General features: G+C 46.4%; 1 protein-coding gene across 4 annotated transcripts in view; it reads left to right on the plus strand.

The window, feature by feature from the left end:
* Positions 1-3,557: 3,557 nt before the first annotated feature.
* Positions 3,558-13,022, plus strand: part of COL26A1 (collagen type XXVI alpha 1 chain) — a 221,305-nt gene continuing 211,840 nt past the window's right edge. Inside the window, exon 1 of one of the 4 annotated variants that reach the window (XM_037880523.2) lies at positions 3,558-3,942. In XM_037880523.2, the coding sequence (XP_037736451.1) occupies positions 3,791-3,942 (152 nt within the window). In that variant the 5' untranslated portion in view covers positions 3,558-3,790. The remainder of the gene's footprint in view (positions 3,943-13,022) is intronic. The other 3 variants (XM_043531229.1, XM_037880525.2, XM_037880524.2) reach the window with 3 other exon arrangements.

The raw sequence follows: 13,022 nt of genomic DNA on the forward strand, positions 1-13,022 counted from the left end.
CTAACCAAATCAATACCAAAGTCTGTATGTAATACATTTTTAAGGTCAGAAGGGACCATGATGATCTAGTCTTTACCCAGCGATTCCTGCATCAAGCCCATAACTTCTGGTTGAACTAGAGCAGATTTTTTAGAAAAAACAACCAGTCTTGAATTTAAAAGATTTCAAGTGACAGAATATACAACCTCCTGAGGTAAATTACTCCAATGTTTAATTACATTCAGTGTTAAAAACATATGCTTTATTTGTAGTCTGAATTTGTCCAATTTCAGTTTCCAGCCATTGGATATTTACCTTCAGGTATAAAGAATCTTAATATTAATGAGTGGGAAGTATGCAATATAGCAGTACACTATTATAAGAAAGTTTAGTAAGGTAACACAGCAAGTAAACTTATTTTAAAAGAATGGGAACACAGAAATTGCCACACCAGATGAGACCAGTCATCTTTCTAGTTCAGTATCCTGTCTAACAGTGGCTGGTATCACATACTTCAAACAAAGGTGGCTGGATTCCTGTAGTGGACAACTATGGAACAATTTACTCATAATAGAAGAAAAGGAGTACTTGTGGCACCTTAGAGACTAATCAATTTATTTGAGCATAAGCTTTCGTGCGCTACAGCTCACTTCATCGGATGCATACTGTGGAAAATACAGAAGATGTTTTTATACACACAGACCATGAAAAAATGGGTGTTTATCACTACAAAAGGTTTTCTCTCCCCCCACCCCACTCTCCTGCTGGTAATAGCTTATCTAAAGTGACCACTCTCCTTACAATGTGTATGATAATCAAGGTGGGCCATTTCCAGCACAAATGGGGGGGGGGGGGAGAAAACCTGGATTTGTGATAAACACCCATTTTTTCATGGTTTGTGTGTATAAAAACATCTTCTGTATTTTCCACAGTATGCATCCGATGAAGTGAGCTGTAGCTCACGAAAGCTTATGCTCAAATAAATTGGTTAGTCTCTAAGGTGCCACAAATACTCCTTTTTCTTTTTGCAAATACAGACTAACACGGCTGTTACTCTGAAACCCATAATAGAAGTTTCTTCCTAATTGTGGAGAGACAAGGCAGGGGAGGTAATATATTTTATTGGAGCCACAGCTACCTGGTGAAAGAGATGAGCTTTCGAGCTCCAGAGTGTTCATCTTCCCTCAGTCCTGGTCCTGCAAGGAAACCTGCACAACACCTTTAAAAGATGAGCCTGGGAGCTTAAGTATAACTCGGCTAGACACCAGAAATCACGGACCCTGGTTTTAGGTCTCTCATTACAACAATCTGTAACCCTCTAACTCTCCTTTGTCCCATGACTGCAGAGGTGTCAATAGCCCACTTCATTTTCTTGCAACATGTGTTAACTCCTTATGCTTAACAATCTCTTCCACCTTGTTTTTAGCTGTCATGCTCTGAGTACCTTTCCCAGACCTAAAGAAGAGCCCTGTGGACTTTGAAAGTCTCTCACTAACAGAATTTGGTCCAATAAAAGATATTAACTCACCTACCTCATAACTCTCACCTCCTGAGACCAACAGGGGTACAACAACATTCCTAATTCCACGCAATTAGTGGCTGGTTTATGACCTGAAACGTTAGTTTATAACTTGGGTGGTTGTGCTGCTGAGTTTATGCGGGCATTGAGAGGGGGAAATAATCTCTAATATACATCCACAGAAATGCTGAAGTCATTGGGACGCTTGGTGTAAGCATTATGCTCTATTCGTAAACATTTGCAGCATTTGACTTTGGCTGTAAGGTTTTCGGGACAGAGACCTCTTGTTCAGGTCTACACAAATAATAAATACTCAGAAGAGATGCTATTTAGTACCAGATTCTTAGTCTGAACACAAAGGCCCGTTCCACTGTGCTGCCACTGAGGTAGATTTCAACAGGCAATATTCTGAGGTTTTTCTTCAACCAGTGGAAGGAAGTTTATTGAGACTCGCATTTAACAGTCTTGCCAATGTGCAATAAAATTGCAGGTGTTTGATCAGAAGCACATAGAAGATCAGGGTTGGAAGGGACCTCAGGAGGTCATCTAGTCCAACCCCGTGCTCAAAGCTGGACCAATCCCCAATTTTTGTCCCAGATCCCTAAATGGCCCCCTCAAGGATTGAACTCACAACACTGGGTTTAGCAGGCCAATGCTCAAACCACTGAGCTATCCTTCCACCCCCCCAATCATGAAGGGGGTTCACAAAAATCTCTATTATAAACAGGAAAGGACTGTAGAGAAGAAACTTTCCAAGTTTCTCAGTAGTGCTTCCCTACCCCAAAACACAAAAGACAGGCGAGGTACAAATGAGCATATCCACCTGAAAAAAGTCACAGGCGGCCATTAATCACACAGTTATTTGAAGCGTGGATGGAAAGGGTCAGACACCCTGGGGCCGTGGCACCTGAGCCACTGAAACCGAGATAGCAGGTCTGGATAAAAGCTGGGTTCTCCCAAGCTCTCCAATCTTGCGGCCTACAGGGAGATCAAGTTAAACTACTCCAACTCAGTGCTTCTATATCCTGGGAAATTTCCCCAAATCTGGGAATTTTTAACGGCATGTGCCCTGCAGTTTCCCAATTTGCCCTGCAATTTCCCAATCATGATATAGAAGCACTGCTCCAACTTCACCTAAAAAGCCCAGGTCCCAAGGCATCCTAGTACAACGGTGCTGCAAAAACCTTGTTTGATCCCCTGCCTCTGAGAGGTTGCTTGTACCATGATTCATAGGGATTTGGATTATCCTGTTGTGGAGGAGGAAAATAATTTGTGTGTGTGTGTGTGTGTGGGGGGGGGGGGTGTTGCATTCAGAAATTAGCTGGATCCAGCAGGGTACAGATACCAAATCAGAGATCTTGCAGTTTCCTTGGATCGAGGTGTGCTTAGGGGTCCTGACCGCTCTGGAGGAATATTAGAAGCAACACTTTTCTGTACTCTGAGGGCACAAGCTGGGTTTGCAGCTAAAACTTGGCAGGATCCAGGTTCAGAATCAGAGAGATTTGTTAGTTTTTGCTGTGCTGGGAAAATTTAGAGTCCAGATTATTAAAGTACAGGACTGGCTACCTTATTCTTCGCTCAAACAGAAGTTTGGACTAAGGATTGTGACCACACATTGTTGGAATCAAGGTGCCAGATCCAGAATTTTGTGCTTTAGGGTGTGTGCGTGCCCCTACACTTGTTCTCTATTTAAGCATCAGAATTTGGGTAGTTGGGGCCACAAATGAGCCGGATCTGGGTATTTTTGTGATACTGTTGCCAGGGGGGTGGGGTGGGGGAAGTTTTTTTGGGGGGACGAACAGGGATAGCTAGGCTTGTTCTCCGTTGAGGCAGTGCAAATGTGAGGGGTTGGCTGGGTCCAAAAATAATCCGGCTGTGGCCGGGTCCAGGTGGATCCGTCTGTTCTCCCTTTCCCTTGCAAGGCTCAGTTCCGCAGGGATCCGCAGCACGTGGGCGCGCGTTCAGCCCGGCAGCCGCCTCTGGCAGGGGACGCGCCGGAGCCGCGGGGGTCCCTGGCCACGTCCTCCAAGGGTTAATGGCGAAACCCCACGCCCCCTTTGACGGAACTGCACCAACCTCACCAAATTTGAAAAGGCTGCCGCCAGGGCTTAGCTCGCAGAGAGGACTTGACTTCCCTTTAAAAGCCAGGCGCAGCAGCTCGCCGGCGGTGCCCTGCGGCGAGCTCCTGCCCCTAGAACCCCAAATTCTCAGGCGCCCCCCCCCCACCCCGGCTAGTCGCATGTCACTGTGACCCCCCCAGTCCGCCTCTCGGTTGTCTCTGTAGCCGCAGAGATGAACCTGGCTCTCTTCCTGCCCTGGTGGGGCTGTTTCCTTGGATGTACCCTAGGGACCGGTTTCCTCTATCCGTTCCCAGCCTCCACGCTGCAGCACAGCTACCCCGAGCCCAGCGCAGGATCCGCGGGCAGCGGCTTCGCCAGCCGCCGGTGAGTAAAATGCGCCCGGCCGCCTGCAGCGGCGGGCCCGGGGGCGTTCGCCTCGTCCCGCACTGAGCCGCGGGGCTGGAGCAATGGCCACGGCCACCGGGGTCGCCGTAAGGCGGCCCCCTTATCTCTCTCCGTGAAACCTGAGTCCCCGTTGAATGGAAACTTTCCCCGGTGCCGGTACCCGCCCCCGTGGGGAAGCACCGACTTCTGTAACGCTCAAGTGTCCCCTTGACCTCTGCGGCTGGGGGTTATCTCCCGCTGGGCATCTAAAAAACGCGGCTTTTGGTGTCTCCCCAGCAAGCTGATGCATTGGAAGTAGAGAGTAGAAACTCCTGTGTTAACGAGCCTTTCTGTCCCGGCCCCCCCCCCCAGCCCCCCCGGACTCGCCAGTAGGAGGCAGCCCATCCCAGAGGGAGCCCACGAGGTGGTTCTCCTACTCGCCGGAGACCCGAGAAGCCGAGCATTTAGTTGATCTGATCAACATCATTCAACATGTACCAGAAAAGCCAAGTTCTTGTTAAAATCAGCCCTGCTCAACCGCCCCAAGAGACCAGGTTTAAATGGCCAAGGAAAACAGGAGATTCTTTAGGGCGACTAAGTGAGCTGTAGCTCAGGAAAGCTTATGCTCAAATAAATTAGTTGGTCTCTAAGGTGCCACAAGTCCTCCCTTTCTTTTGACTCATCCTGTCCTGCAAAAGCGCATGGTGCATTTTTATGCACCCTAAGAAACGTCATACCTGTTAGAATCAATTAGTCTTTGTTTAGGAAGCCCTAATTAAACTGAGGACTTGGGCACCGTAAATAAGACCCTCAAACCAGGCGTTGAGGAATTCTGAATGAAAACATAACCCCAAAAGGGTTTGGAACCACAGTCTTCTGATATCCCCAGACTGTGTCCACTAGGCTACACGGAACAGTAGCTTTAAAAATGACTGAAATGTAACATGTTATGCCAGTAGAGGGAACCATTATAGTCCTGGGTTGTTCAGCTCAACAAAGAAAAACCCTAATTACAGATTTTATACAAGGGCTATAGCGTTCAAAGGGGATCCAGTCTCCAGGTAAAGCAAAACAAACCCTGAAACAGTTTCACATGAATTTAATGTAAATCACCGTTAATTTATTACGTCTTGCTGCTTTAACAGAGAAAACAGTTTAGATTTGTGTCCCCCTCCCCCTTTCTCCCTAAGCTTCTCTAGAAGTAAAACAGCTGTTCAAATGAATGAGTAGCTCTGTACAGTAACACAAAGTGGCTCAGGAGGCTTTCAAAAGTATCTTGATTTAAATCACTTTTTAAAATTCAGTATTGTATCTGTTAACCCCTTAAAAGCAGAGCATGAGTGGTAAACATTCAGCATTTGTAAACCCTGCTTTTCTCTTTGCTGTGCCAGTGCAAATCCCGAGTGCGGATGAGTTAACACTAGTGTAAACAGGAGCTCATACCCATGTCGTTTATCCTGGCTTTAAAGCAGGGTAGGCTGCAGCAGTGTGTCTATATTATAGGCTTGGATCAGTGCCCCCACCCCCAAAAGCATTGACACGCATGACTGTAAGCATGGCAGGGCAGGGAACATGTCTTACTCTGTGTTTGTAAATGTAAAATTACAGGACAAACATAATATAAAATTATGGAACTAATGTAAGAGACGTGTTTCTCCATGACATGACTCTCTTCTAGCCTAGGACCAACACAACTGCAACCACACTGAATAGAACTAATATAACATTATTAAGAAACGTTTATGTGGAACTGTTCCAGAAATGGCATATTCATCCAATGGGAAATTTTGACCCTTCAAAACTAGTTCCTGTTGGAAAGTGGGACAGCGAGTCACAATATCGAACCGTTTCATGCATTAAAAAGTTTCAAATCTGAAACGGTTAATTCATTTTGATTACAAAAAAAAGGTGTGGGTGTTTTACATTTTTGAAATTAGACTTCTCATTTAGCATCTCCCTTTGGAAAATAACTCTCTCGTTGAAATCGACATTGTACTATGGAAAGCATCTGCTCTGACAAAACTACTTTTTCCATTGGGAAAAATTTCGATGATCTCTAATGTTGGGATTGTTTTGGGAGACTTGTTTCTTAATGTGAAATTTAGGTTGGGATAGCTGTGGTCTAATGGATCAACATGTTGTGGGGACTTGCGATGTAGGTTCCGTTCCTGACTTGTCAACCCATCTATCTGGGTTTTTATAGTGTCTCCACTGCTGTGGTGTCTGAGACCCTTGAGTCATTCAGCAGTTGGGGTCTCTACTAAGACTGCTACATTTGTGGTGATATGTTTGTAGTCTGAATGCATGGCTGCTCAGGGACTGGAGTATAGCCCCCAAGAGCCCGGTGCTGAGCTACTGCAGATCCCAGGGACTGCATCTCTCCGGAGATGGCAAATGTCCATCATGTGGCAAGAGCTGTTGGTCACAAACTACTTGGTTTATACTCAAACAGGAAACCAAGCAGTAAAAGGGATCTTTAGCTTATTGCCAAGCCATTGAGCCCTCCTGCACTAGTTTCCTGTATCAGTACAACATGGCAACTTTAGCCTTCCTCTGACTTTTGTATTCCGTGCTGGGGCTTTATGTGGAAGATGACTAAAATGGTCTAACAAATTTAACTGCAAGAGCATGAAGATATAGGAATGGCATTGGAATTCCAGACAATGTTTTTTCCTTTTGTTGTTCCACTAAATCATGTTCATTTAGGAAAACTCCTACTGTCTTGGCCTTCTAATTGTTTGATGAATAACTTCCTTCCATGTACATTTCATTCTCCTGCACTAAGGAAAAGGCGTTGGAGCAGCAGAAACACGTATGGGTGGGGGAAGGAGATGGGGCACTCCTGCTTTTCTTAACTAAAATAGGCCTGTCTTGCCTTTTCAATCACTTTATTTGTTTGTTTTTCTGAAAACCTGCATTTGTTGATATTTGTAGGCTTCAAATGTAACAAATGGCATTAGAGATTTAAAAACAGCAATGATAAGAGTAGTGCTAAGCCACTAGAACATAGCCTAAAATAAAGAACAGTACAATATTAAATAATGTGACTGATGCATTGCTCCAGGATTATATGTGTGCAAACTTGCATGGGAGAAAAGAGATTTAGGTTCCAATTCGACAGCCATTCAAACATTTGTCCAAGTCTATCCATCTTCAGTAAAGCACTCAGGCATGTACTTAATATTCTGTTCATTTGCCTTGCTAGGGCAAAGGAAAAGATAAAAGATGTCTCTTTGGGTCAAACTAGCCTCTCAGAATAGGCAAAGGAAGGGCATCTTAACTGAGTATGGTTTATTAGTTGGTTGTGGGTTTTAGTGGTTAGAGTAGAACACTGGGTTCTGGGATTCCTGAGTTCTAGTCCTAGCTCTAGACCTATTGTCTGTCTTGGTAAAGACACTTCACTCTTTTTGTTCCTCAGTTTTCCCCATCTGTCAAATAGCCCTTACCTCATGCAAAGGGTGTTGTGTGAATTCAGGGACTTCCTCTTGAGAGGTGATGAAATCCCCCAACTCTCATTTTTACGTGAGTGGATGGCACTTAGAGAGCCTTGTACGCTCAGGCTTGATGTTTGGGTTGAGCTTCTGGGATAAAGGTGCTAGGCCGTGTGTATCTGGATTGTATGAAGCGTCTAACAATCAATACAGCACTAAATTTTACAATACCTAAAGCTAGCAACCTAGGCCTAGTTATCTCTAAAATCTCAGTTCCTGCTTATTAGATCAGATTTATCTTTTACTACAAATTTACACAATGCCTTGCACAGTGGAGCCATCATCTGATGTAGGGCCTTTAGGTGCAACTATAAAATGAAGATGATGGTTGTGGGTGGGTGTATTACCATAACACCTAAGAGCAGCAGTAAAAACACTTCCCCCAGGGCCAGATATAGGGGGCAGGCGACCTCCTGGGGTGCCGGACTTGCAGATCCTAGCATGCAAATTTATCCTCTTATATGGCAGACAAATCATGCATGCAAATTGTGCATTGAAATCATGAAGAGGGCTCCAAATGCAATAAAAATAAGGTATTCAAAAGTTTAACACATAGAAGGAGGGAGGGCCTTGCCTGGGGCACCATTTGGTCTAGCTCTCCAGGTCACAACTTATGAAATTGAATAATGTACTTGAGAAGTTCTGGTTTGATTGGTATTACATTTTTTTTCTACTATTAAAATGAATATACACATAGAAGCAAAGGAATAGAACTAGATGAAGGTGTAACTTGTGCAGTGATTTAGGGCTGAATATCTGAAAGCGGCCACTGATATTTAGGTGCCTAATGTGAAACACTTTTTGAGCCTACTTTTCAGAGGTGTCGAGCTTCCTCCAGCTTTAGAAACAAAGGAAAATAATTGTTTCCCTTCAAGAAGGACTTTTCTGCAGAGGCCCACAGGAGGGATGGTGTTGAGGCATCTATCGAAGGCAGCTGTGTGATGTTCGAGATAGGAGGATCTCTTTTCCATGTCCCCAGGGTCAGCATTAGACTTGCTGGGGCATAGGGCAGAAACTAAGGAACCGGAGCCCAATCATATAACGGCTTTGCAGGCCTCCTGTGACATGGGGCCTCAGGCGATTGCCCTGCTTCCTATCCGCTAATGCCAGCCCTGCACGTCCCATAAACTGTTCAATGAAACCATGGGGCATTAATTGAAAAGGTTTGGGAAGCTCAGTTTGAATATCCTAACAGCCAGCTTTCAAAACTCCTAGTGTTCCACCATCACAGCAAACTCTTTGAGGGAGAGATGAGCACTCTATAGGCTGAGCACTACTCTTACCATCTATAGACTGCAGCCGGTATGTGCATTCTGAGAGAGCTCTGGGCATGACTCTGTTTTGCTGGGGGCAAAGGAATAGAGCTGAATAACTACACCCTTTTTTAATATTAGTTTAAAGTACCCTGGGGCTGCTCCATGCTATCATATGGAAATGTATACATTCAGTTCTAATCTTGGCTATGCACAGTCAGGGCTCCAGTGTGTGTCTAACCCATGCATAGCTTCTCCTGCCTCTGTGAAAGTGGGTTGAGACGTTATTTCTTTGCTTCTCTACAGAGCTAGCCTTTCGTCAGGCTGTCCAAGCACATCACATACATTAATAGACTGACTCTTGCCTCATGGCTGTGAAGTAGGTGAGTAGTACTGGGCACGCATAGAGATTGCATAACCTTCCTTGTAACACGATCCGCTGGTGAGTCTGTGGCAGGGCCAGGATCTTCTGAGTCCCATTCTTGTACGCTTCAGCCCTTGAGCTGTTCTTTCACGTGCAGGTATGGAAAGAGGAACCTTGGGCTTCGTGTCTCTTTCTGAATGGGGTATGTCACAATAAGGATACTATAGAAATGATGAGCCAATAATAAGAGGGAAACACAAATAACCAAGTGACAGGAGCAGCAGAATTAATAACTTTAGTGTAGGACATGATGTTTCAATAACCCTAAAATAGCTAATAAACACACATCTGTACAAAATAACATGTCTCTGTTGCTGGTATGATATTTTCACCTGCTGTGTGGACATCTTTTGGGGACTGAATAGATAATATTGAAGTTCACTTCGTCCTGGGGTGTCTGTGATCGTTCATCCCTGGTCCAACTCCATGGCAGTCCATGTCATTACACCAGGAAGGAACTTGATTAATTGTTTCTTCTCTTGTGAAGAAATTGTGGGCTGGATTCTGTGAATGGGGAGGGGGAAGTATAGGAACAGGGCATACAGGATGTCTACAGGGCTGCTCCACACCAGGGGGGTGGTAGGTGATTGTCCACTCCAAGCATCTGGTTATCTGTGGGGTAGCACACTGGCTTTACTTCAGCTCGGGCAGTAGGAACTGACTCCCTTCTACTCACTTCACAAAATGGCTCCATGGAGTCTTATGTAAGCGGGGGAATAGTCCTTCTATTGTGGGGAACTTTCCTGGCTTCTGCACTACCCTGGTGAAGTGGGCTAGCGAAAGGATCTGAGTCCTCGCTCCCACTTCTTTTACCCAGTGGCCTCCCTGCCCTTGAGGACTCCCCTTCCACTCTCCTGTCTGGCAGAGTCCTCATAACCCCAACAAGGCTGGGCCCAGGATTCCTGGGGGGCTCAACCCCCAACCTTGCTGTGGTCACCTAGGACAGGTGCTAGGGTGTCTCCACTCCAGGGTATTCTCTCTGCACTGGGCACTTCTCTGACCATTACATACAAGTTAAAGCAAATGCAAGTTATTTAATCAACAATTAATTTTGAAAAGAATAAGGAATAATGGGAAAGGTTAAAGGAAACACATCAACCCGCTCTGTGGCAGGGAACATCACAAACAGCATCTCTGGAACGTCAGGGCAGTTCACAGTCTGTTCCTTGCAAGTCCCAGGCCTCCTGCTCCGGCCCTGGCTGTGCTGTAGGGATGCTGTGGGTTGAACACTTGATCTGGTGGTGGCCTCACGCTCTCCGGCTTTAAGTGGTAGGACCTTCTTCCCAGTGTTGTCCCCACCCTGTCGGGGTTATGATCCAAGCCTGGCCTGCAGAGTCTCATGGCTGAGGCGTCTCCCTGTGCTGGGCCTGCGCCCAGGGTCCCCCTTGCTCTCCCCAGCTGCTCACCGCACCCAGCTCCGGACTGCTCCAGTCCCAGCTCCGTCACTTGGTCTCTGTGCTGCTGCTGCTCTGCCTCCAGCTCCCTGGGCTGCTTCTCTGGCCCTTCTGGCTCTGGTTGCTGCAGCTCTGCTCCCAGGACAGGCCTGCTCTGCAGGCTGCTTCTGTGACTCTGCTCCCAGCACGGACCTGCTTCCTGGGCTGCTTTTCTGGCCCCTCTGCCTCTGGTCACTGCAGCTCTGCTCCCAGGGCAAGTCTGCTCTTTCTGGGCTGTGCCTCTGGCTTTGGGGCTGCAGCTCTGCTCCCAGGACAGGGTCTGCTCTCTCTGGGCTGCTTTTCTGGTCCTTCTGGATCTGGCCCAGCTCTGCTCCCCAGCTCAGCTTGGGCCCCTGCTCTCTCCTTAGCTCGGCCCCCACTCTGTCTGACGTCCCTGGCCTCCTGACTCCCTGATTAGCCTGCCCGCCCTGTCATTCAGGCTGACCTGGAGCATTGGCCTCTCCCCATTGTTCCTGGGGACTATCAGTCTCAGGGTCCTGGTTTCTCATAGACCCTTCCCCTTTTAGTACTGGGAGCTAGCCAACCAAAACACCCCCACTGAATGTTAGTAAGGGGGCAACAGTCCCCTTACACTTATTTAGATTCTGAGACTGGATGCTGAGCACTGCGGTGGCTGCTCTGTCTATTCTTTACCTCCAGTCCTGCGTCTTGCATCGCTCTTGTGAGGTGCAGGGATGGAGTCATTAGGTCAGAGTGTGGCACAGGAACTTATGTGCTGTCTTCAGCTCGTAGTACCAGCTGTTGCTGAGTACCTGCTCTGCTCCTCTCTGCCTCCTCCCAGTGAGTGCTGAGCACTCTTCAAGATCGTGCTCATATGTCTGTCCAAGGAGCTGGTGTTGAGGTTCTTCAGCTTGGTTGAATTGCTTTTCTTAATCATGAAAAAGGCTAATGATCAAGGCAGCTGCTTGTGGAAGCAGCTAACAATGTCATTTGCCCAAGGAGTCTGTTCTGGTGACATAATGTCTCTAAGTTGGGTTTTCCATTGGTCTGGTGTCACATCGCTTGGTAGCCTGGTGAGATGTGGTGACCCTGAAAGGAAGGGTAGAAGTTTGTCTTCGTTGCGTGCTATTCAGTCCTTATTAAACTCGGAGGTTTCTAACTCTTTCCTCTCATTGTTGTTCTAAATGCAGCAGGGTCGTGACCCTGACCCAGGTCAGTTTAGCTCTTCTGTGTGAAAATCCAAACTCCTTTTTGAAGGTTTAGTTGGTGACAATGCTACTGGGTTCTACTTCTTGGGAGCAGATGTGTGATGGACTCCCAGCATGAGTAATGTTCTATTGCCTGTGTGTCTCTTTGGGGAAGGTGATTCCTTTCCTGTTTGGCATGGGTGGTCTTGACTTTTTTCAGTGCATTTCAGCTGCTGGGACTCTTGTTCAGTTTCCTCTGGAATCACTGTCCACTTCCCTGCTCTCCAAGAGTTGTTCTGCTCTAGGTTTTTCTTACGGCCAGTTGTCTTGGTTGCTTATGCTTGGCTTGGCTTCATTCAAGGTATAGTTTGAGTCTTGGTCAGTTATTTTAATTCCCATAGTCAGCTTAGATAGAGGAAAGCTAAAAATATGGTCTCCATATTGAGGTGGCTATGCAGGTGGCATGGTCTGGAGGAAGGAGCTTGTGTTTGGACATTGGGCGCTCTTGAGTTCCAGCCACACCTCAGTCACTAATTTGCTGTGGGGGTTTTGGGAAAGTCACGTATAGATTATTTTCAAAAGTCCTGCACACCCACAGCTCCATTTCCAATGGGAGTGGCAGCAGCTCAGCTCCTCTGAACATGAGGCTGCTACCTTTTTGTTGTCTCTCCCCCCCCTTCCCCCCCCCCCCCCCCCACGAAGGTCCTTGGGCAATGATCAGGTGATCTGTTCATGTGGCACATAAGACCTGATTCTGATCTCATTTACACTATTGTAAATTGAGGTAAACCAGTGTGAGATCAGAACTGGCATCTGAGGCTGGAATTTTCAAAAGGGCTCTACACCCACAACTGGGGCCAGATTTTTTAAAACAACTTGGCACAGTAGTTCTGATCTCTTGAAAATCTTCCCCTTTAAAGAATGTTTGGCACGCAACAACATTGGCGAGCTCTTGTCACTCAGTACTGCATATCTCTGGGCAAACGTTACTTAGTTGGCGGTCACTGCGGCTTCCTTGAGGGAATTTTTACACTGTTGTTGTTTTTAACGAATTTAAGGCTGACACTGCAGGGACTCTGTGAACTGAGCTGTCAGCTTGTCTGACACTGACAATATAGGGGGAAAACTTGATATGCTTCACAGTTTCAACATGGAAAACCCCACTAAACTAAAAAAATAAAAAGATCTTCTACACTTTCCACAGTATGCATCCGATGAAGTGAGCTGTAGTTCATGAAAGCTTATGCTCAAATAAATTGGTTAGTCTCTAGGGTGCCACAAGTACTCCTTTTCTTCCCACTAAACTAGACACTAATGAGGAGGGAGTTAAA

This window comes from Chelonia mydas, chromosome 17, assembly GCF_015237465.2.
Source record: "Chelonia mydas isolate rCheMyd1 chromosome 17, rCheMyd1.pri.v2, whole genome shotgun sequence".
NCBI classification, from domain to species: domain Eukaryota; kingdom Metazoa; phylum Chordata; order Testudines; family Cheloniidae; genus Chelonia; species Chelonia mydas.